We start from the raw sequence: 23,320 nt of genomic DNA, 5'->3' as shown, positions 1-23,320 counted from the left end.
TACTACTATTATTAAGCTGAATGTCAAGCTTCAAAGAAACTTCATGATGCTTCGGCTGTGAGCTGGGGGAATCAAGGTCATTCAGATTGTTTCCTAAGTAAAGAAAGATTTCTCTCACAACAATTGTCTGATGCTTAATTGGGGAACGTGGCCTGCACTACCAGGAGGGAGTTTCTATACTTTCCATTTATTGTTCTGGCCCCAATTTCACCAGAGCTGGTTTTCTATTCATCGGGGCTGATATGCTGTGCTCAATAAAGCTTTGCATTAGAGATTGGAATGTCTCAGTTGTGCTTACTTTGTTAGGTGATCAGTCGGAAACCTGGCCCTGAGATCAGAACTGAAGCCTCCATGGATTTCTCCTTAGTTCTGGGTTGAATCTCTCTTTAATAATCTTCCACCTGTTACTTCTTGCCCTGCCCTAGGGTGCTTTGGAGAATAAGCGGACCCCCTCTTCTCTGTAAGAGCCCCTCAAGTACCGGTAGGCTACCAGTCCTCCTCTTGGTTAGATAGGCTGACTTGGATTAGGATTCCTTTGAAAAGGAGGCATTGGGGAGAAAAGGGTTGAACCTCCACTAAGATGCCAGCTGCACTTATGGCATTGCTTCTCCTGGAGAAGGAAGAATAGAAATTCCTTTTGCTGAGAGGGCCGAGGATCCCTGACTGTGGGGATCTGGCATCGTATCGCTGGCCCTTGGCATGGAAAGAGTTGGCTCCTCTGCAGAGCAGGAGTCAGAAAACTGGGCCTCCCTCCTTTGAAGGGTGCCAGCCTACTCTGGAAGAGGACCCAACAAGGCAGCCCAAGATGTAAGGCTACCTGGCAGGTGAAATGGAGCAAGAGGCAGCCATGGTTTCAGCTAACGCACCTCTACAGCCAGCCCTCTTCCGCATTCCACGGCAGCCTCTGCCCCTATTTCTGTGCCCCACCTCACTGCTTTCCTTTCAAGACTCTCAGCTGCTGGCAAGAGAGGGGTGAAGCTTCTGTTGCCCCCCCCACCCCCCCCAGGCTGGGCTGGTTTGGGGAATCAAGAAACGTGGGGCTGGGTTTTGGACCCACAGGCAGAAGAAGCATTCATGTCACGGGGGTTAGGTGGAAACAGTAAACTTGGTTTATTGAAAAATATCGATTACATTTATTCCTTTATTACACAGGTTCAATTTTTTTTCTTAAAAATACCTCTCATGGGCATTGATAACGTTGGAATTTGGAAACCTGTACAAATAGGGTCACCTGATCATACGCGAGTGTGTGTGTGTGTGTGTGTGTGTGTGTGTACACATGTACATACATGCAGAGATTCATACCCACACATCCTCACTTCAAAGGGGGAGGGGGCTCTATGTATTTAAATCTTTGTCTTCATACTTTTTTTTATCAACATTTGTTCAAGTCATGATATATATTAGGGGATAAAATTACACAGAAAGATATGTCTGCAAATACAAGCAAATTTTATTGCAATATACGGTAACTAAGTGTTCCGGGAGGGGAGGAAAAATGGAACAGGAATGAAAGACGCAACAGTACAGTTTTACAACACTCTGTAGGATTTTGATAGAAGCACCAAAAAGGAAGGAAGGAAGGAAGGAAGGAAGGAAGGAAGGAAGGAAGGAAGGAAGGAAGGAAGGAAGGAAGGAAGGGAGATGGAATAATCAGATCAGAATCACATGACCTAAGAGAGAGAGAGAGAGAGAGAGAGAGTCTTCTCCACCCTCCACGCGGTGATTCCCCCCAAATTCCCCAGAGAAGGGAAAGAGCACCAATGACATTGTTGTGCCTAAGTTGCCACTTGGGGAAGGGGATGCAGGGCAGCTTCTGAACTGCTGGCTTTCGGGGAATCTGTTCCAGAGGGATGCTCCAGCTTAGGATCTACACCTCATCGATCCCCGAGGAGCCGGTGGGCCTCGGGAGGCTGGTCCCCCGGAATCTGTCAGGAGAGGGACAGAGCATTGCTGCCTGCCAGTGAAGAGTGGGAGCGGGCTGCAGGGAAGGCCTCGCACCCGCTTCAAGAGACAAAGGCCAAGACTGGCCAAACAGGGCTATTCAGAGGGCAAAGTGGGCCGTGGCTGTTTTCAATCCTGGCCCCCAGGCGATATTCGGACAGCCCCTCTCGGAAGCGCCTGCTCCTTCGGTGGGAAAGGAAGGCAGGAGAGGGGCCGGGGTCCCCAGTAAGGGCAGAAGGAAAGTCAGCCAGTCCAGCAGGGGAATCTACAGAGGCAAAGGCTGGCTAGTTACCCTCCCACCTGGAGCTTCCCTGGGTCAGGAAGGCTGTGGGAAGAGGCATCACAGCGATGCCCTTCCTTTTGGCCCCGAGGCCGAGGCCCGGGTGTGGGGTGCTTTTTCCCTCTCTACTCACACGGGAGCAGTGAGCGAGAGGGGTGGAGGGTGGGTGGTTGCTGCAAGCTCCCCACTGGAGAAAGACACACACAATTGCACTGTTCAGTTTTGCTCTAGAAAGACAGAGGAGGGGAGTTGTGTAGAGACAGGTCAAGTCTGGCCTTGACTTCAGTACATTGAATAAAGTCATAAATTAGCACCACAAATATTCAGCAACTGAGTACAAATCTGGCATGTTTACCCTGGTAGGCATTGCACCAATAGCCTATTGCTACCAAAGAAAAACCCAGATCCTCAGCCCAGCTGTAAAAACTCGGTCATCAGACACACCATTGAGTCCAGGCTGAGTCCAGGCTGATGGGTCACAAGGTCACGAGGGAGGGGCGGGGGGGACAGGCGATGTATTACTGGGCTGAAATGAGGGGAAAGCTGGGAGAGACCCCCGGCAGGGCTCAGCCAGGGTGGTCTGGAAGGTTCCTCCAACAGCTCTAGCACCAACAAAATGGAATGAAGATAAGAAAACATTGAGGGGGGGGAAAAAAGATTTTCTTGGTAAAAGATATTTTTTAAAAAATCTCTCCATTGAACCACAGTAGATAAGTCTGGAGAATGGGAGGGGGGGGAGCTGGCCATAAATCTTTATTGCTTGTCAGAGATGACAAATTTCAACACTGCTGGTGCACTTGGCGCAAAGATGCACCGAGCTGGCAGCCGTTTTCCTTTGTCTGGAGACACGCCTGCCTGCCTCAGTTCCCCCAAAGTTCAGCAACGCTTAATTTTAATCCCATTTCCTTGGGTGCCTGTAAGGCTGAGGCGTACCGCTCCTAAGGCTGAGAGGGCTGGGGAGGGGGCTGAGGGAACCTGCTTCCTGAGTCTGGGGGGAGCACACGGTTCCCTGCGGATTCCTACTGTGGTCTTAGGGAAGGCGTCGGACGCTGGGGCCAAGGAGGCTGCCCGTTATCAGTGCAGCATGGGGGGGACTCACATGCATGTTTTGAACCCAGAAACATTTAATATTTAATATAATAATATACAAATATTTACTTACAAAATACAAAAATAGAAGCACCTTTATCATATGGGATAAGCAGTCAGAACCTGGCATTTTTAAAGGTTGTCGGTTTCTGATGTTTCTTGTGTGAACTAAGCGGAACAAAACCAGAGAAAACGTCTCTGGGGCGGGCTGAGATCCGTCTAGGTTCTGAGAGAAACCCCAGCAGAGAAGAGAATCCAAACCGGGAGGGGTTTTCAGAGTTCTTCGTCCATGTATCTGTACAGAGATCAGGCACTGGCTGAATCGCCTGGCTGAGGGCTCTCGATGGCCTTTTAGGGGCTTCCCAGTGACGGGAAACTGGCGGTCACTGGGCAGTTTCCCATCAGATGCAGAGAAGCTGCTGACAGGAAGGCATCTTCCCCGGCGGGATGTCCTGATTTCAAGGAAGAGGCAGGCGTTCAAGCGCGAGAGCGGAGGGGCCCTTGGGCGGCCTCCAAGAAGGGCGCAGCACAGAAGGAAAAGCTCGCTTCGGCCAACGGGGAGGCTCTAGGTCATGTGATTCTGGAGTCGGTGGTGAGCGGGGTCCGGTTTTTGACTGGGGTTGGGGGTCTTGTGGCAAAATTGACGTTGGGGTAAATAGGAGAACAAGTAAAAAGACAAACCCATCAAACTGTCCAGTTTCAGAACGTGCACGTGATGACAAAAAAAAAAAATACGTAGCCAAAAAATAGAAGGCGCGATGAGGTTACGAAGTTGCTCTTTTGGAGAGTCTTCTGAGCGGCCCTCAGCCCATGAAGCACGCCGGTCCCACCTCGAACCCAAACTTCTGAGATGCTTCGCCAAAGTCATTGAACATGATGTCGACAATGGGGACCTGCTCAACTTTGGGGGTGCTGATTTCCAAGACCGTCTTCTGGTAACCCTTCTTTGCCTGCAGAGGAAGAAGGCAGGAGAAGAGGCGGTTCAGGTGCCCGGAGCAGCAGGCTCCTTTTATTTATCATTTTATTTACTCTCCATTACGCTTTCCCACTCCCGCTGCTGTGCTCTGTTGTTCAGCAACAGAAAATAATGCAGAGTTAGATTATTTAAAAAAAAATCCTGGCTGGGACTGAATGCGCAGCATGCTGCAAACCGTGACCCTTGCCAGTTGAACCCCTGGATGGCGAAGCCGGTCTGTTTGGGCATCTTTCAATCTATTTTTACTGCATATCAAGTTTGGCCTGCGGTAACTTAAATATTATTTTAGAATTCCCATTAAGGTTTATGTCTTTTTGTTCATGTTTTTAAAATATATACATTTTGTTCAAAATACTGCCTAATGCACACTGCTTTTGCCAGCAGTTTTCCTTGACATAAGGCATTTTTGTACAAGTGTATGAATCTATGTATGAGTTTTCCTGTAGCTGGAAGTCTCCCTCCCTCCCTCCCACTCTCTCTTCCTCCCTCCCTCGCTTTCTCCCTCCCTCGCTTTCTCCCTCCCTCCCTCTCTCCCTCTGGTCTAAGAAGACTTTGCAGGTAGTCCCCAAAAAGTGCTCCAGGGGCCTTGGGGGCTAACGGCCCCTCCCTCCATTCCTCAGCATCACAGGGGCTATCAGCTGCACCCGAAGGACCCCCTATTAAGAAGCAGAACACCCTCATCCTAGGGAAGAGTGAAAACCTAGAGGAATGTAACTGTATAAGGTGTCAGTTTGAAATGGAGGAAATGTAACAACACCTACTCGAAATTAGATAATTATAAGGATTGGCAACAAGAAAATAAGCAGCAGAAACCACAAGTAGAGTAGGGACAAAAGGACACGCAGGGCTTAAGCAGGCAGAACTCTATAGGGGCAAAATAACACTTATGCTCAAGCAAGGCATAACTCCATAGACAAGCGGACACGAAGACTAAAAGCAAGCTAGAACTCCAAAAAGGATAATAGCTTTGTGAAATTTTACTTCCCTATTTCTGAAAATCCATGGTATAAAAGGTTGTCTTTTGCTGTTGTTCAGAGACTCAGCTCCTTTAATGGCTGGAACCCTTTTGCTGAAGTGCTTACATAATTTTTTTTTGTGTGAAAGTCCGTCTCTCCTTTCTGGCTCTGATTGGCTTCTGCACCAGGCTGAGCCCTTTTTGGGACAACACACCCTTGCGCCCCCCAACCTTGGCACAGGCCAGATCTTTAAGGGGTTGCAGACAGATGCTGTTTTGGGGCTTTCATGTGCTCTGCACAGTCTTCTGGAGGCTGAAACTGACAGCCCTGCACAGACCTTATGTCTGAATGTAAACCTCCATCTTACAAACTTTTGGGAGGTGAATTCTGCATTTCCATTAAGTATTAATTTTGAAATGAAAAGTTAGGTAAGTTCACATCAGTTATGGAAATCTTCCATCTTTTTTCTCCAAACGGTAGGATGGGAGGAGACCTCAGAGGTTCTTTTCGTCCCCCCCTTCTCCCCGAGGTCAGAGTCCTCAGGCCATCCGACTGTCCTTCCAGGGCTTCCCTCAATGGAGCCCCCACGACTCCAGGAGGCAGCCGTGCCGCTGCTCAGGACCTCTCACGGTCCGGAGATCCCTCCTAATTTCAACTTTAGATCTCTCCCTGTAAAACCTCTTGGCTCTTGGGATCTACCCACCCCCTCTTCCCTGTGACTGCTTTCAAGACTCTTGTTGTGTCTCTCATTCAGTTCTTTAATAAGAGGGACACATGAAATTATCACTCTTGTATAGGATGCTGTTCAGACCAAGGAACCTGAAAACCTAAAAAACTTGGTTTGTTCTGAGATGCTGTGGTCTCTTAGCACAAGTACCCACCAGAGATTCCCACTCTCGCCCCTTTGATGGAGCCCCATCTACTTCCTCTGCCCCCAAATTAAGTGGATCATTCATTCATTCAACCACCCAAAGACTGTTCACTCTAATCTCTATTAGTGGAAGAAGAATGTAATATTCTCTGCTTAAAGTCAGACTTTTGCTGGAGAAATCCGGTACTGATTGTTGCACTTAATTAATTCTGATCAGTGACAACAATAAACATTGTTATATCACACTTAATTAAGCTCTTTTTGTTGATAGCTAATATATGCAGTAATAATTATTTTCAGACATTAGTCAAAAAAATAATTTATTGCCTCTTATCTTTTGCCTCCCCCCCTTGTCCTCCTCCTCCTCAGATAATCAAGCCCTTGAGAAGGAGGTCCCGCTATCCACATGAGCAGCCCGCGAGGGATTGCACGAGAGGTCTGTGAGCCCCCCACCCCAAGAGTCTCTCCTGTGCACCATCACTCACCGCACAGCCGTCAAGGGCCGCCCTGATGAAAGGGCTGTTGTCATACGACATCTCTTCGTCATTGGAGCCCAGGAAGCGCAGGGCCTTCTCGTAGTTGCCCGCAGTGGCATCATGCCACGCCACGGACTGGAAGCAGTTGTAGGTGACGTTTTGGTGAGCGGAGGCACTCAGGAGCCGCAGGAAAGTCATCTGAACCACTCCGATGGGGTTGCTGTCAGCGTCCACGTAGGAGAGCTAAGGGGAAGCAAGGAAGGAGACCAGGAAGAAGCAGACCTGGTAGGCTAGGCAAGCAGAAAGTTTACCCCCAAGTGCGCAACTTATCACAAAGTGCGTCACAGTATTCTTGGACCACCTTGAGGAGGATCAGAGAGAATTCTTTAGTTACATTTGAAAAAGCACACAGCCACCATTGGGATTTTTTGAGTTTCAGGGTGGGCAAATCCTATGCTAAGAAATAGGTCTCGTTTTGACAACATCCAGGATGTAGGAAATAATTGAAAACCCTACAATTGGCAGAATAATCAAGTGTGGAATTAAAAAGAGCATTACATAGACACATAAGAATTAGGACCACAGTTAGGAAAGATTCAAGATGTTAGAAAACTTGAACGTTGGGTTAACCATGGATAGAATTTTGGATTTTTCCTCCATGGATTTATCTGAAAGTCTATCCTGTGTGTTTGTGTCAAAGATTAGGTTACCCAATGCATCAGATGCTCACTTTATATCTTGTATTGCATGCCAAAGTTAAACAACTTTCAGACAAAACCCTCGTGTTCATTAGCTATTGTGTGAAAGGACTGAGTGGGCCAGAAGGGAATGGGAATTTGTTCATACATGCTCAGGATCAGTCAATTTAACACACACACATACACAGACACGATAAGAAGAAACAAAGGTTTTACCAACCAGTTATGTGGACTCCTGTCCATGTTTGTCTTGAGACAGGTCAATATGACTGACTGAGGCAAGCAGAAGCATGCTAGAGGACAGGTGAAAAGGAGCGACCAGGAACTAGAAGATGGAATGGATTGTCCTGGATCAGGACCTGTTCACAAGAGACTTACAGGTGGCAACTGACTCTTCCATAGTCATGTGTATTTACAGCAGTGAGGATGGACTGGCAGAAAGTCTCCTATGCTTAGAACCACAGAAAGATTTTTTCTCCTTCCTTCCAAGGCTGAACGGATCTCTTCTGAAAAAAGCTCTTTTTAAAAAAATGAAAGTCTTACTAAATATCACTAATATTATTGTCTCCTAAATTGTTCTGATGCAGAAAGATCTAACAGTAGCTTCTTTCCAATTAGAAGTGGAGTGGCCGTCTACCTGACACAACATTCATTCAGTTCAGAGGCCGCCCAGCACCATCAGACTCCAGGCAGAATACTTCCTTGGAAGAAATTTCAGATAAAACTCCCGAGGGGCTGCATCCCATCTTTGGTTCAGGGAGCAGCCTGGGTCTTAGCACCTTTTGATGCTCAGCTGAGGAGCCGAGCCCTGGAAGGAGGCTGTTCCAGTTGCAGCAACCGAGACGGCGCCCTACCTGGGTCTTCATCAAAGGGGTCTGGATTACATCTCCCCCGCCTGTTCTTCCAGAAGCGCTTAGAAATTGGGGCCCCTCAGAACTAGAGCGTATCTCTCGAGCAGTGAGTGACCCCGGTGCCTGGGAGCCCAATGGCAGCAAGTGCAACTGGCAGAGCAGGGGTGGCATTTGGACAGACTGAGGCATTTCTACCCACTGAATACTGGCCCAGCTGCACCTCTGATCATCTTTGAGCAGAGGCCCCACGGAGAACTCATGGGTGAAACTCCAGGTAAACTTTTAGTACATCCTCTGCTAAAACGCCCTTTGAATTTGGAAGGAGATTAAGAGATCACCTAATATCCTACTACATATTTTTACTTCAAGGAATATTATGTGTGTGTGTGTGTGTGTGTGTGTGTAGGATTCAACTACTTCTAGAAATTACATATGCAAATTAAACTGATGTTTATCAACAATGTTTACTTAACCAGTCAATTAAATTGATTGACATTTTTTAACTGAAAAGCTAGTAGCCTTCTCTCTCGCTCCCTGCCATGCACCCCACTTACAGATCTGGAAATCTTTTTTTTTGGGAGGTGGTGCCTAATTTGCATTTATTATGGAAATAATTAATATTTCATACTGGAGCTTCATACTGGAGGTGTTTGATTAATTAAAACTTAATCCCACCTCCCCTCCCTGCGTGTCCAGCTCCCTCCCTTGCCATCTGCTGTTAATGACTTTATTTGTTAATTATTTTATCAGCTGCGTTTCTATGAGTGATGATTTTAACGCTTTTAATGCTTTAATGCTTTTATGTTACAAGCTACTCAGAATCGTACGAGATGGGCAGCAAATAGATTTCATAAATAAATAAATGTTTAGAATTTTAAAAATGCTAATTGGAACCATGAAGGTTAAACCATCCTATTAATCAATCATATATTATTCAATGTGTGAACAAGGGAATAAATCTTACCTCCAAAAAACTGTTAGTTGGCAAGTTAGTTAGTTTCAAGCCAAGCCAACAGACCAACAGGTCCTCCAAAGGCTCAGGATGAAGAGCTTATGATGGAAACAATCTGGTAGGAGCTCAAAAAGGCACCGAAGCCCTTGAGATACCAAAAGGAGCATCTCCAGGCCTTCTGAGTGAGGGGAAAATAGCACGAGAGACGAAACCCCAAACCCACCATCTGGGTCCTAAGATCCAGGAGCTACAAATGGCCCTCAAAGGCCCTGGGACTACATTGATAGCTGCTCCCCAAATCAAAATGCAGTAATACCTAAATGGGTAAGCTAAATGGGTAATCACAACTATATAGACCAAAGTGAATATTAGGGTTATTCTTCAATTTCTGTCATCTAGTGCATCAGAGGAATTTGGTAAGAGTTTTCTTAGGAACGGTGAAATTTCTCAAATAGATCTGGAACCCCCCACTGCATGAGCAAATGGGGCATGGTTGCCTTTGCAAGTCTTCTAGATCCTGATGGCTCATTTCCAGTTCAAGAAACAATCCTGATGACCAGCAAGATAATGAGAGCAAGAAAACAAGAGGGAAGGCAAAATTTGAGGCGATGAGCAAAAACCAGCTGTTGAAAACAAAGTCCTTCCCTTCCCCAACAACAAAATGATTTGGGCAAGACTGGTGGGAGGACCTGGCCTCTCCAGTTAGTACAGTGTGGTGAGTCTGGGAACATGCATGGGCTCCCTTGGGCAGGGAAGAAGCTCTGGACACACACAAACACACGTGACTGCAGCCTTTTCTGTGAGGTGGCAGTGCCGCCTAGCTGGAAAAGCTTTTGCGCATCTCATTCAGAAGCACTCCATGCACAGTAATGTTGACTGCAGACAGACGAGTAAGATGTATTTTTTTTAGAAATTAAAATAAAATTAAGACTGTTGGAGAAAACTGTGTAAGGGTATTTCAAGAGGTCCTAAAAAGCTGTCACTGTTGTTGTTTGGAATGAATGAATTCCCTTGCTCAAGAGGAAGCGATGGGCACACCAAAGAACATCATCAGGAAAATAATTGTGATGGAACGTCAGCATCTTCAGAGTCTTGCACTGCTCTTCTTCAGGGTGCTTCCAAACGTATGCCAACACTTCCCTCACAAAGAGAGGACTTTTTACATGCCTAACTTCCTCTAAAACTGTTTTGCCCTCCAGCCTTCCAGATTATGAAATATGGACTTGTGGAATATGGAACTCAAGTAGAAAAATTACATTTACCTTATTTTGATTTTTGCCAATAAAGCTGGGCAACTTGTGGCCAGACTTCCAGTTCTGAGACTATAGCAAACATTGCACAGAGATTGTCAAGCTGAGAAGTTCTTTTCTGAACAATGAAAGCTGAGAGAAATGAATTCTACATCTTTTATCACTTTCTTGGCTTTTCTTGATTACCGCCCCCAAAGAGACACAGCCTTGTGTTCTCCTCATTTTTCAGTTGTTCAGCAATGGCCCACCAGTCAGTGCAAGCAATTCCAGCACCTTCCCAATGTTAAGTAAGATTCCCTTGTGCTTCTGTTGCTCCAGTGAGGAGAACACCTGAGATTTGGCATCAGAATATCAGGTTTCCCAAAGGTTCCTGTGATCCTATTAACTCAGATTTGTATTTGTTTCAAAGGTGAATTGAAAACTGGGGTTGAATTCCATTAGATGCCACATGGGAATGAACTTTGGCAGAAAGAGGCAAACCAGTTGATTTCAGGTATTCTAATTTTGAAAATGTTTCCATTCCATTTTCTCAACTTTGGGAATCTTCCAAACTTTCCAGTTCAGTAATGTTTTTAGTTTATTTTGGAGCATATTTCTCCAAACACAAATATTTTTATATGAAATTCTTAGAATTTACATAGTTTCTGCAAAGTACCGTAGTTCATTAATATAATACCATTTATGCATATATCATTTCCATGAATATTCACATACTGTACTTAATTTTTTTTTATACTGTATGTTGTGAATTCTGCCAGTTGTCTGGAATCAAGTTCTGATTCAAGCCCTTTCCTTTCCTGTCCTGTCCTGTCCTGTCCTGTCCTGTCCTGTCCTGTCCTGTCCTGTCCTGAATTGCCTGGCTGAGGGCTTTCGATGGCCTTTTAGGGACTTTCCAGTGATGGGAAACTGGCGATCACTGGGCAAGAATCTCCTGATCGGGTCAAAGGAGCAGCTAACCTCAGGAAGGCCAAAGAGCTGTCGATTATGGTGAGGGCCCCAACGGAGCCTTCAAACTCCCTCTGCAATTGCTTCTTTGCCATCCTTGGACTCTTCCAGTGTCGCTTGTTAGTTCAGCATACAGAGTGAAATTAGTTTGGGGCCAGACGTGGAAAGCGGACATGACTGGCGTGCTCCAGACGGAGGGCGGAGGGAGCCAGAAGCTTCACCACTTACCAAAGACCCTCGCTTGTAGCGACTATACCAGGTGGCTGGCTGCTCTTTGGGCCAACGGGCCATTTTGCTCTGCAAAATACGAGAGGGGTTAAAGCCAAACAGAAAGGCGAGTGTGGGTTCCTCTTACCAGTTTACCGCGCTTGAATTCACTGAACCAGGAGCCCGGGGTTTCCTTTGGCCATGTAGTAATTCTAGCCTGAAAACGGTGGAAGAGGCACGTGGGGGAAGAGAAGAACAGAGACAAGACAAAAAGAAGAGTTACAGTCTGCAATAAAAGATTCCCACGGAAATCACTTGAGTCTTTCCTTTTAAGCAAAACCAGAAACCGACAATGCAACTCCTGAAACTTTCTGGGTCCAGATGTGTTGAAAGAGCACCCAGAAAACCTGATCCTGGATGGTTGGCAGTTGGTGGGGAGGAAGCCAAAAGAGAAACGGGCCTGTTAAGGCCATCCTGGCAAGGGGGACGGTTGATTCGCCCCTCTATTTAAAAAGCCAAAGGAGACTGTTCTGCTTCCAAGGATTTGCTTCTCTGAATGCTTATTAGTGTATTCAAATACATTGTCATAATTGTGAAGCCTAGAACTCTCCTATTCCTTGTTTCATTTCATTTCATGGTGATCCACTGCCATGGATAGGTGAAATCTCCAGGGCACAGTTGAGGAACTGATGGTCCTCCAGATGTTTTGCATAGCAACTCCCAGCAGCCTCAGCCAGAGGCCATTCTAGAAGGACAAATAGTAGAAGCCATTTTTTTAATCATAGGAGTCATCTATTATCTTACACACTCTTATTTGCCAAGAAATGTTCATGGTTCTGGCATCAAAATTCAACATGGTGCATGAATTTTAGGGTAACCTCTCAGCCCTCAGATGCTGTTGCATCCTGTTTCCATTAGTTCTAGTCTGCATAGCCAATAATGGATGATGGAAGTGCCGTCTAAAGGTATCTAAGGCCCATCCAGTTTTAAAGCATCACCCAGTAAGCAAGAGGTCTTTACTCTGCTGGCACCATGGCTAAAACCTAACACACTCAACAATTTCCAGCAGTCTGAGGCAGTTCAAAAATCAACAATCATTGTCCTTCTTGAAAGCTTGTATGTTTACTGATGGCTATTATCAATGAATCTCCAAGGAGTTCCAGATATTGTAATAGGAGAGCTATGTCAGTCATGGTAGCCAAAGTTCATAAAAAAAAATCTGATAGTAGCTGCCACCTCATACTTGCTTGTGCTTCACTGATATGCGGTGACACATTATGGAGAAAGGGGGGCACGTTGGGGAAACCCAAAGTAAGTGCTATGCCAACTTGAAACGCTGCTTCAAGGTAACCCAGCTGGAAGGAGGAGGGAGGGGCCTAACAGAGTACGCTTGAACTGACCCTTAGGAAAACAGCTTGCAAGATTTTAATTGGTTACCTTGGGTGGGAAAAGAAAGACAGTTAAGAAGGGGAAAGGAGGGGAAAGTATAACATAAGGATGTTGGCATGCAAATCTCAGTTCTGGCTATGCATTACTGCAATACATTTGATCTCTAATAAAAAATATATCTTTCTGAGCAAATAGCACTAGCACTTAGCACTTAGACTTATATACCGCTTCACAGTGCTTTACAGAGTCAGCATGTTGCCCCCAACAATCTGGGTCCTCATTTTACCGACCGCGAAAGGGCGGAAGCCTGAGTCAACCTGGAGCCAGTGAGACTGAAACTGCCAAACTGCTCGCAGTTGGCAGGAGGAGCCCGCAGTGCTGCCCTCTAACCTCTGTGCCACCAGGGCCAAGGATTGTTTTCTGCTTAGAGCAGAGGCCCCAACCTTTTGGGCACCAGAGGCCGGTTCCGTGGAGAGGTTTTTCTATGGACCGGAGGGTGCGTGGTTTTGTGTGCTGCCTACATCCCGTGGATGGGGCTTTGCTTGTTTGTGCGGACCGGTTGCTGGCATGCCGCGGCCCAGTACAGGTCCACGGACCACGGGTTGGGGACCCCTGACTTAGAGGTTTAAGTTTGTGGCAGGTCTGACACTGATAGCAGCTTTTCAGACTAACTGTGCATTCTGTGCATTCACATGTCTCTTTCTTGCTACAGTTGTGTGTGTTTGTTTGCTGCCAAGAATACAGTGGCAGACAGGAACTCAGGGACTCGGGAGGCTGAGTGCTGAGAATTCAATGCTCCCTGCGCTGTTCAAGTGGAGAATGTTCTGGAACCTTCCATAAACTTGCCCAGACTTTTTCATGTGACTTTATGTTATTTGCAGGGGTTTCATGGAGCCTCCTTCATACTTGAACCAACAGTTTACATTTAAACGTGAAAAAGCTGTTTTCAGGGCAGTGTATAATTAGGAAAATAAATTTGTCCTATGAATAAACAGTATTTAATCACAAGAATAAATAAATAGGCACATATCTGGACACTTAAAAACACACAAAAACACCTTTTGAACCATAGCTTAAAGAAGTTGAGAGTGAAAAATATTCTTAGGATAAGAGTGTTTTATGTTCACAGGATTGAATGTTGTTGTTGTTGGTCCCACACATCTAGGCCCCTTCTCCCTCCTAGAAGCCTTCGGGCCTGACTCCTGGAGGCTTTTTGTGGTCAAAGTGTCACTGTTATGTGGGTGGGTGGGGAAGGAGGTACAGCAACAGAGGTTTCCTCATTTTCAGAGACACAGAGATGTATCTGTGCCAAAAAGAGTGTGCTGGCTGGAAAATGATGGAATTAGTTTTTCATCTAAGAGGCGGTGGCCAGCCAGGCACTTTGGGCCCTCAAAGCCTCCAGAGGTCTCGGGAGTCTCAAGGCTGAGTGCTCCGAGGGACTTCAGCCTCGTCTCCAGAGATGCCCCAATCTATGTGGAAAAAAGAGGGGCCTGGATGTGTTTGGGGTCCTAAGAATCACAGGCCTTTCATAGATGTTCACACCAAGAAGAGGAGATCCAACATGTTGGATTCCAATCTGGACAGGGAGCAACATGGGGCAATTTTTAACCCACCCAAAGCAGGAGGCCCAGCAGAAACTTTTGTCCCAATGCTCCGTAGACCTCCCGCCCTGCCCCCCCCCCAAGAACAGTCACAACCAGACTGGTCTGTTTTCTAGATCTCGCTCTCAAAGCAGACTGGGGAGGGGGTGTCAGTACAAGGCCCTCATTCCCCCATGTTCATGTGCAATCCATGAATTAACAGGGCACCATGGAAGTGAAAGTGTGAATGGACGACAACAGGACAGACAGCTGTTCTCACTTCCAGCGCAACATTTTTCACTCAAACTGATGCACTTGACCTACCAATAATTTAATTTACAGGAAATGACATGATATATTTGCATGTATGAATCTGAGGAAATTGCCACATTTCAGCTTTTTTTGCAGCTTATTAGCAACACAAATTGTTTTCAGAAGTCTATCAATAAACAGCAAAATTTAAAAGATGCGCAAGGCAGAAGATCTGGAGACTAAAACATACAAAGAACAGCTGCAGGATTTGGGAATGGCCAGTCTTGATAAAAGAAGGACTAGCAGGGGGGACATGATAGCAGAATTCCAGTATTTGAGGGGCTGCGACCAAGAAGAGGGGGTCAAATTATTCTCCAAAGCACCTGAGGGCAGGACAAGAAACAAGGGTTGGAAACTGATCAAAGAGAGAAGCAACCTGGAATTAAGGAGAAACTTCCTGACAAGTGAAGACAATTAACCAGTGGAACAGCTTGCCACCAGAAATCGTGGGTGCTCCATCACTGGAGGTTTTTAAGAAGAGACTGGACAGTCACTTGTCTGAGATGGTATAGGTTCTCCTGCTTGACCAGGGGGCTGGACCAGAAGACCTCCAAGGTCCCTTCCAGCTCTATTCTATTGAAGTGAGAAGGTCAAAGGACAAAACGCAGCATCTGAATCAGCGTTCAGACATGTGAGAAGCAAGGATGACCTGCAAGGAAGGAAAGGGATGGAGAAGGAATGGGGTCGTTGCTGAAGTAAACTAGATTTGTTCAATTTCATTTTCTTTGCTCTTTTTTTCCTGCCTCTAATTCATAGAATCATAAAGTCATAAGGCTGGAAGGGACCTTAGAGATCTTCTAGTCCAGCCCCCTGCCCAAGGCCGGAGTTCTCCTCCCCATCCTAGACACATGGATGTCCAATCTCTTCTTTAAACACTACAGGGATGGAGCACCCACCACTTCTGGAGGCCAGCCGTCCCATTGATTAACAGTCTTCACTGTCAGGAAGTTCCTCCTTAAGCTCTCGGTGGAATCTCTCCTTTTTAGAATTTAGAATAGAGTAGAGGGGCTTTGGAGAATAGGTGGAAACCCCCCCCCCTTCTTCTCTGGGACAGCCTTTTGCTCACTTTTCAATCTTTTCCTGATGGGAATTATGTCGTTGAAAGCAAAATCAAGGCAACGTGCAGACAATGGAAATTTGTCAAACTATCTTCCAAAGGGACAGCAAAAAAGGCATTAACAAGAGTTACTTACCCCCTCAGACTTCTTATCTGGGAAGATGCAAGTTTCCCCACCAGCAGTAAAATTACAGTACACTTTGAAGGAATCCCGGGAACAGCCTTGATTCGGGTCTACCCAATATTCTCCTAGATTTGGGAGAAAAGCAGTGGCTAGAAATTATAAAGCCCAAACACCGTCTTTGGCCTCGGCTCCAAAAGCCCTTCAGAAAAGCTCCATTTTCAGCGTTTTCCAGGGGGCTGGCCCCGAGAGACTGTTCCAGAGAGCTGAAAAGCTTCATTTCTGTCTTTCAGCAGGACTTGATCAAACTTCCTGCACTTCTGAAGTGCATCTTATTTCTCAATCTTTATTCTTTTTTTAAAAAAAGGAATGTTTCCAATTTAAAACACAAATATGAAAAACAGCTTCCAAGAGAAGAGCATCTCTGTGGGCTCCGTGGTACTCGCTTTGCTTGCAGACATTTCGTTACCTGACTAGGCAACGCCATCAGTGCCGGTGAGTGTGAGGTTTGCTCCCTGTTCACACACAGTTGCTTCCCCTGCTGTCTGTCTGTCTGTCTGTCTGTCTGTCTGTCTAAAACCAGTCAGGGAGGGAGCCCTACGGAACTTCAGAATGAAAGCCTAGCGCCCATCTGGATTAACTCTGTTTCTGTCATGCCAACCATGATATTTACACAGCTTTTTAATATTAGATTGAAATCTCTGGTCTTGCTGGTCTGATCAATGGGACCGAATTGGAACATCTGTGAACGTTTGAAAAGAAGTTCAATCGCCCCTTTCTATTTCCAGACCCAACAGTTCCCCCTCCCCCCCTTCCACGGCTGCCGCCTACCGTCTGGGAAGTCCGGGTGGCAAAGCTGCAGGTCCTTGCAGGTCCGAGCTGGGTTGTGCTGGGTGCCCAAGGGGTGTTTCATCTGCTCGATTTCCAGTTTCAGAGAGTTCAAGGAGCCGAAGATCTCCTCCATGCCCTCATGGTAGTCCATGTAATTGTCAGAATTGACATCATCCATCAGCTGGCTGGCATCAATGTTTCTGCGAGTCCGTTTGGAGGACTGGATGGGAAGGGGTTGGATGACTTCTCCTGGAGGACCCTGCATGATGGGAGAAGAAGAACAGGAACCTGGCTTGAGCGAGGCCGCACCAGAGAAGCAGACTCTAATTTCTGACAACCTGGAAAGCATCTTAGCCGCAGCACTTACAGGAGGTCCTGGTAGGCCGGGATGGCCAGTTTCTCCCTTTGGACCGGTTGGCCCCTGGGAAGAAGGAGAAGCAGAAAAGACACGGCCAGTTAACAAGGTGCCAAAGCACAACTGCAGCCCTCCAGAGCCCTTAAAGAAAGCCACCCTGACCACTGCAATTCCCACCGTGCAATTCCCATGTGGGCTTCAAGAAGACAAAGTGGCTCAAGAAGCATGAGCTTGTCTCCTTGAAACCCACATGGAAATTGTACGGTGAGAATTGCAACTGAACATCTGAACATCTCTGTCATGGCTGCATCTCGCCTATCCAAGCTTCAGGAGCTGACAGCCAGACATTAGCGTGGGAGGGATGGGGAGGGGTCGGAATGTGAAGAAATGGGGGGATGGAAGCCCAGGCGATACGTGGATCTGGGAACCGAGCACCTGTTTCCTGAACAATATACAAGCACCTGACTGGACCTTTGCTGATAACGGGGGCAGGAGGGGGAGGGAACTTTCCTTTGCACAGGAAAATCTCAGATTCAGCTTATGCTACTTCTGTAACCACTTAAGCTTCAGTAAAGTAGACTGTTGGCAAAACAAGTGGCCAGGAGTCTTTCTTTGCTAGATGACTGAGTGGGAGATTTGACAATCTCCGTGGAACAGTCTCCTTTTTCGATCTTGACTAGCTCAGTTCCTCCCAACCTCTCATGTTTTCTCGGGCCAGGCAGGGGCACCCAACTCCCCCTTTGTAAACCTCTGCATTCCCTTCTGGGCAGCAATAAAAGGGTGAAAGGGTTAAGCAAAGGCTACACCCCATGGCCCACGAATGGACAAGTCTCCACGGGGAGCCAAACAGGGACTCATACTGTTACTTTTCCCCAAAGGAAATTCACTGGAAGAAGAGATGCAGAAGGACAGTCTCCCTTGTGCTCCCAGCCACCCTCATCCCCCTGCTTTTACAAGTGGACCATCCCCAGTCTGGGGTCTGGAAGAGGAACCCCCCCCCCCCCCCGTCTTCTGCCACTGTGCTCCATGTTAGAGCTACTTTTCCTTCCTTCCCCAGGAATGACGAAGGTTCAGGATAGCCACAGGAAACAGGAATGTCACCTTTGAATGCGCCAACACTGGAAGTTTTTAAGAAGAAACTGGACAGCCATTTGTCCGAAATGGTATAGAATTTCCTGCCTGAGCAGGAGGTTGGACTAGATGACCTCCAAGGTCCCTTCCAACTTTATTATTATTATTATTATTATTATTATTATTATTATTATTATTATTATTATTATTATTATTATTATTATTATTATTATTATTATTATTATTATTATCATCATCATCATCATCATCATCAAAGGAGCAACATCTTGAAGGGGGAGAGGTGGATGATGGGAGGGACAAAGACATGGAAAGGGGAAGAAGCTGGAAAGACAGGAAAGGAACGAAGAGATTCTTCCCCCCTCGCCCCTCCCTCCCCCCGAGACCATGTGGACTGCAATACTACCATTAATAGTAATAAAACAATTTTCCTCCTTTGATAGATTTGATACTTGTACTTACGGAAGATCCTTTAGCACCTTTTGGACCGGGGGGCCCCTGGTTGAAAGAGAGAAGAGCTAGTTGGCAAGGCGTCCATTAAAAATAACTAAGCAGCCCATACCCGAGGTCGGTGTGGATTAGCAGAACAAAGATTGTCCCAAGTTGTGTCCTAATTAACGCGTTCAGCGTGTCAGTCTGAGGCTGAAACAGCCGTTGGCTTTGTACGCTCAGAATTCTTACTATACTTCAGAATAAAGATATTTATCTTTCTGAAATCACTGAAATGCCAAATCATGTTCTATCATATTGGTGGAGGGTGGGGGGGGAACCCACGTGTTCATTTAGTGGAGCCAAGTCCCGGCCTCTTTGCTACTCACCGGCAGCCCTGGAGGACCAGGAGGGCCAAGAGGGCCGGACGGACCTTGAATACCCTGGAAGGAGGAGACAAAGAGGAGAGTCCATGCTTGCAAAGCCTTCTTAATCCCCAGCTTTAGTGGAGGGGTTCTTTCCAGTTCGGAAGCTTCAGCCCCCCTGCCCATCCTCCCCAGGGGGGAGCTTAAGGGCCACCAAGGGTCCTGGTGGCCAGGCTCTCCGTGGTCTCTACCTGTTCTCCTTTAGGCCCTGATCCTCCCTGAGGTCCTGGCAGTCCTCGGTCTCCCTTCTCTCCTTGCTCGCCGGGAGGCCCAATAAGACCGATCAGCCCAGGATGGCCCTAGAAAAGGCAAGGGCCGCATGGCAAACGCTCTTTGGGCCACGAGGGGAGAAGCCAGGCAGTGGCCGGGAGCTGCAATTCCCAGCTGGCTTCAGGAATTCCCTTCCCAGGTCTGGATGTTACCGCGAGAGTTAAGACAGATGCTTCAAATTCACACGCCGGTCTGGAGGTTAATTTTGGGGCCACCCACAAATACCTTAATGCTGGAAACTCACCTTTTCTCCCTTTGGACCCGAATCCCCTTTCAGGCCAGGTAATCCAGGTGGACCCTTTGGAGAGAACAAGAAAGTTGATACTAAAAACCAGGCATCTTGTTCGGCCACTTTTTTTTTTTCTTTTAGATTTATGGGAGCCAAATTAATTTTGGGAAAGGAAAATTGAATTTGGACCGATGTTAACACATTTCTAATTCTGAGTCTTTGCTTTTCGTGCTGCTACAGAGGGGTCACTTTCAAAGGGTCCCCTGGCTCCATCCGAGGGGTTCCACATAAAGGCCAGGACAGAAGCTCTTTCGTGAGGGAGGGGCTGGCCAGGCAAGATGCTCTGTGGAGGAAAGAGGCTGCTCTGGATCTGGGCCCCCGACCCCCCCATCGAGAGGCAGATCTTGCTTGAACCAGGAGAGCTGAAGGGGAGGGGGAGGGGCCGGCCTTTGCTTTCAGCCCCACGGCAGGTAAAGCACAATTCCCAAAATGTCGGACATACCATCGGGCCAGGAGGTCCATCTGGGCCTGGGGAGCCTGGAAGCCCTTGCTCACCCTAGAAAACAACGGAGACATTTAGCTATTACGGTACATTCCGGGTTAGCAGGAGAAATGGCTAACTGAGGTGGGAGATACTCGCATATCTCCCGCAATCTAGAAGAATCAACCGAGGCACGGAGAGTGGAGTCTTTATGTTCCATTTCTACCCCGCATATTTGTTTCAAGGAGGGTTGCCGTAGCAATAGCCATGATTAATGCAGCATTCACCGTGGAAACCCGAGCTCAGTGCCGTCTTCCAGCAGGTGCAAAGCATGTCTGTGCATCGCCTTCCTTTGGGGCAGCAGCTGGACGCGACTCCCCCGCAGTCTAAAAGGGCTACAGGAGGTCCTGTGCGACCACAATTGGAACCGGAACATCTGCCACTAAGCGATGCAGTTCTTATGTGAATCTCACCCAATTTTTTTGCTGCAGTCCTTAACCGAGGAAGGGAATCGCTGCTGTTACTAACCAAACAGCTAACAATTATTACACAAATGACTTTACTTGCTGGAAGCCGGCAGGGAAAGCCGCAACTGGGGATCCCCTCACCCTGTGAGGTGGCAACAGCTGTAAATACACACCGATTGCCAAGGGCCCAAATTGCAGTCGTGCGACTGTGGGGAGGCTGCAACAGTTGTAAGTGTGAGTCTAAGTCACTTTTTCAGTGCCATCATAACTGAACAGTCGCTAAGCAAATAAGTGTAAGTTGAATACTACCAGTATTGACCAGATGTAAAATCTAAGATATAACTAAGGATAAAGGAGTGGGAGTGAAATACCTGGTGGGGAAATACCTGGGTGTGTGTGCTTTAGCATTCCTAGTCCAGACTACCAGGAGGAATATTGCTGAGTAGGAGGCCAGCCTGCTCTTGACCTCCACTTGGAGTACAAATTTACAGGCCTGACCAAATTCTGATTCCCCCCCCCCCAGGTAGTTGGGAGGGCGGTCTGCTTACTGGGATTTTCCCTCAAAAAATCCATCTCCTAGAATTTGCTGCACCAGCAGAGTCTGCAAATGGTGTCAGAGACCCCATTAGGTGGAGCTTTTCTGGAAGCCAGGCTTCAAAAATCCCATCTCCTCGAATCTGCTGCGGTGGCCGACTCTACCGATCGAGTCACGAACCTCATTACATCAATTGGAGATTTTCTGAAGGCCAGCAAAATAAAAAAGTTCTTCTGAAGGACTCTGCAGCGTCACACTGTATGGTCAGAGGGAACGGAAGAGTAAGGCCAAAATAAGGCCTCATAAGATGCGAAACAAGGCCTCGACAAGGCCAAAAGAAGAGAACGAGAAGGCATCTCCTCTCAAGGCTTTCCAGCACCTGGCTCAGTTTTTTTGACTGACACCTGACATCAGAGAGAGAGAGAGAGAAATCCCATCTGAAGACTCTTGTGGTCCACGGAACCTGCAGCTTTTTGGCTTGGCTAATTTGTGGTAATGACTGACCATCCGAAACGTTTGCTTCTCAAGGAGATCCAGATTCCTTTTCTATCAACTCTCTTTCTGCTCTCCATGCAAATATTGAGGAGATTTTTCCCCCTTCTCTCAACCAGCTGGTGAGCTTTGACCCATACCATGAACCGGGATGTCTTGATTTTTAGTTTATTAAGTGATTTGGAACAAAATCTATTCAATCGCTCAGTTACAGTTATCTGATGTCTTGACAAGTGCCTTTGGTCAAGTCTCTGGGGAGGCTGCTCTGTCAGCGGCGCCACCATAATGGGATTAACATCCATCACAACAATCAACAGACATGCTTGTGGCATCTTTAATCCCAAAAAACACAGGCTGACCGAAGCTTCCACGGACTAAACTCCAATTAATCTTACATGAACTTGTCTTCAGTTGTCATATCTGTATCCATCATTATAAAAGCCTTGACAGCAGCTGCAAACTGAAAGAGCATGGATGACATCACAGCCTAACATTGTAACCTAACTAACTTTATATGTGAGAATTGATGCTTTTCTTCTTAGAAAGAACAGGAAAATATTTGTCCAAGGTCTTTCCCATGAAGCCTGGGTGGTGTTCTTCACTGGAACTTGAAATCTGCAACATCAGTTCAGAAGTATTAGAGATGGCAACCTAGAACTAGAACTACAAATGACATGACAATCTGAGGGATTGTCTCTAATACTTCTGATCTGATGTTGCAGATTTCAAGTTCCAGTGAAGAACACCAACCAGTCTTTATGGGAAAGGACATTTGTTGGTCTGGATGTTTGTAGTACTGGGTTTTTTGATCCCCTTGGAAATGCTGGAAGTAAGGTGGTTTCTGTGAACTTAAAATGCTCTGCAGATAAGGATTCTGGGGCAGTTCCTGAAAAACAGAGCCAAGGAAATTCCAGCAGAGGATCTGGATCACAACTCAACTGCCTTTACGAAGAGGGCATGGGGAAATGGCTCTGGAGGACAGGAGAAACCTTCTTGCCACCACCAAAGCAATGTTCAGACAAGCATGTCTTGACCCCATTCCAAGAAAATAATTTGAGAAAACTTTTCAGGCCTTTCTTGGTTTACACAAAGATAAAGGCAGGGAGGGAGAAGCACATTCCGACTTGAAAGGTTCTGTTCCTGTAGCTGGGACAATAAAAGCAGCCCTGATGTACATACTCTTGGTTTTGGATCAACGCTCTCCTAGAGATGAAGTTGACCTTGGTTGGCCAACACTTACCACTGGGCCAGGTATTCCCCGAAGTCCATCTGGACCTGGCTTTCCTGGAGGTCCCTGAGGACCAACAGGACCCGTTTTCCCAGGCGGTCCTTCCAATCCAGCTTCACCCTAAAGAGAAGCAAGACGTTACAGGGAGAACATGGCCGAAACCAGAAATGCTGCTTTGTCTGGCAGCAGCCCAGCGTTTTACCTTGGCGCCTTTCTCTCCCTGACGGCCTTCCGGTCCTGCTGGTCCAGGTGGCCCCTAAAGAGATTGGGAGACACGGCGCAGTGAGATGAAACCCAGATGGTTGCAGCAACTTGGCCTCTTATGAACCTCCTGCCAGATCTAACAACAGCCCGACCAAAGGAAGACCCAACCCCCATCCCCAGCATGAGCCAAGAGGCTGGCTGGCTCTTCAGAGGTTTGGCCCTTTTTTAAAAAACTCTTTTATCTTTCATGGTTGTTTTTCACCCAACATTTTTGTTGTTAAAAGCAATACCTTCCTTTCATTGACTGTCAGGAGTTGTCTGAGATTCCCTC

General features: G+C 46.9%; 1 protein-coding gene across 1 annotated transcript in view; it reads right to left on the bottom strand.

Moving 5' to 3' along the window:
* Positions 1 to 4,113: 4,113 nt before the first annotated feature.
* The window catches only part of LOC107295915 (collagen alpha-1(V) chain), a gene marked incomplete at its 5' end in the record, with an annotated part of 123,378 nt that continues 104,171 nt past the window's right edge, over positions 4,114 to 23,320 (bottom strand). The window contains 13 exons of the mRNA XM_015825250.1: positions 4,114 to 4,263; positions 6,602 to 6,835; positions 11,517 to 11,585; positions 15,970 to 16,082; positions 16,786 to 17,044; positions 17,153 to 17,206; positions 18,692 to 18,727; positions 19,048 to 19,101; positions 19,275 to 19,382; positions 19,598 to 19,651; positions 20,085 to 20,138; positions 22,798 to 22,905; positions 22,988 to 23,041. Of these exons, the coding sequence (XP_015680736.1) occupies positions 4,117 to 4,263; positions 6,602 to 6,835; positions 11,517 to 11,585; positions 15,970 to 16,082; positions 16,786 to 17,044; positions 17,153 to 17,206; positions 18,692 to 18,727; positions 19,048 to 19,101; positions 19,275 to 19,382; positions 19,598 to 19,651; positions 20,085 to 20,138; positions 22,798 to 22,905; positions 22,988 to 23,041 (1,344 nt within the window). The remainder of the gene's footprint in view (positions 4,264 to 6,601; positions 6,836 to 11,516; positions 11,586 to 15,969; positions 16,083 to 16,785; positions 17,045 to 17,152; positions 17,207 to 18,691; positions 18,728 to 19,047; positions 19,102 to 19,274; positions 19,383 to 19,597; positions 19,652 to 20,084; positions 20,139 to 22,797; positions 22,906 to 22,987; positions 23,042 to 23,320) is intronic.

This window comes from Protobothrops mucrosquamatus, unplaced genomic scaffold (genome assembly GCF_001527695.2).
Source record: "Protobothrops mucrosquamatus isolate PMUCROS unplaced genomic scaffold, P.Mucros_1.0 scaffold2569, whole genome shotgun sequence".
Taxonomy (NCBI): domain Eukaryota; kingdom Metazoa; phylum Chordata; class Lepidosauria; order Squamata; family Viperidae; genus Protobothrops; species Protobothrops mucrosquamatus.
Note: the sequence above shows the minus strand (reverse complement) of the source record. Positions and strands in the feature narration are given on the sequence as shown.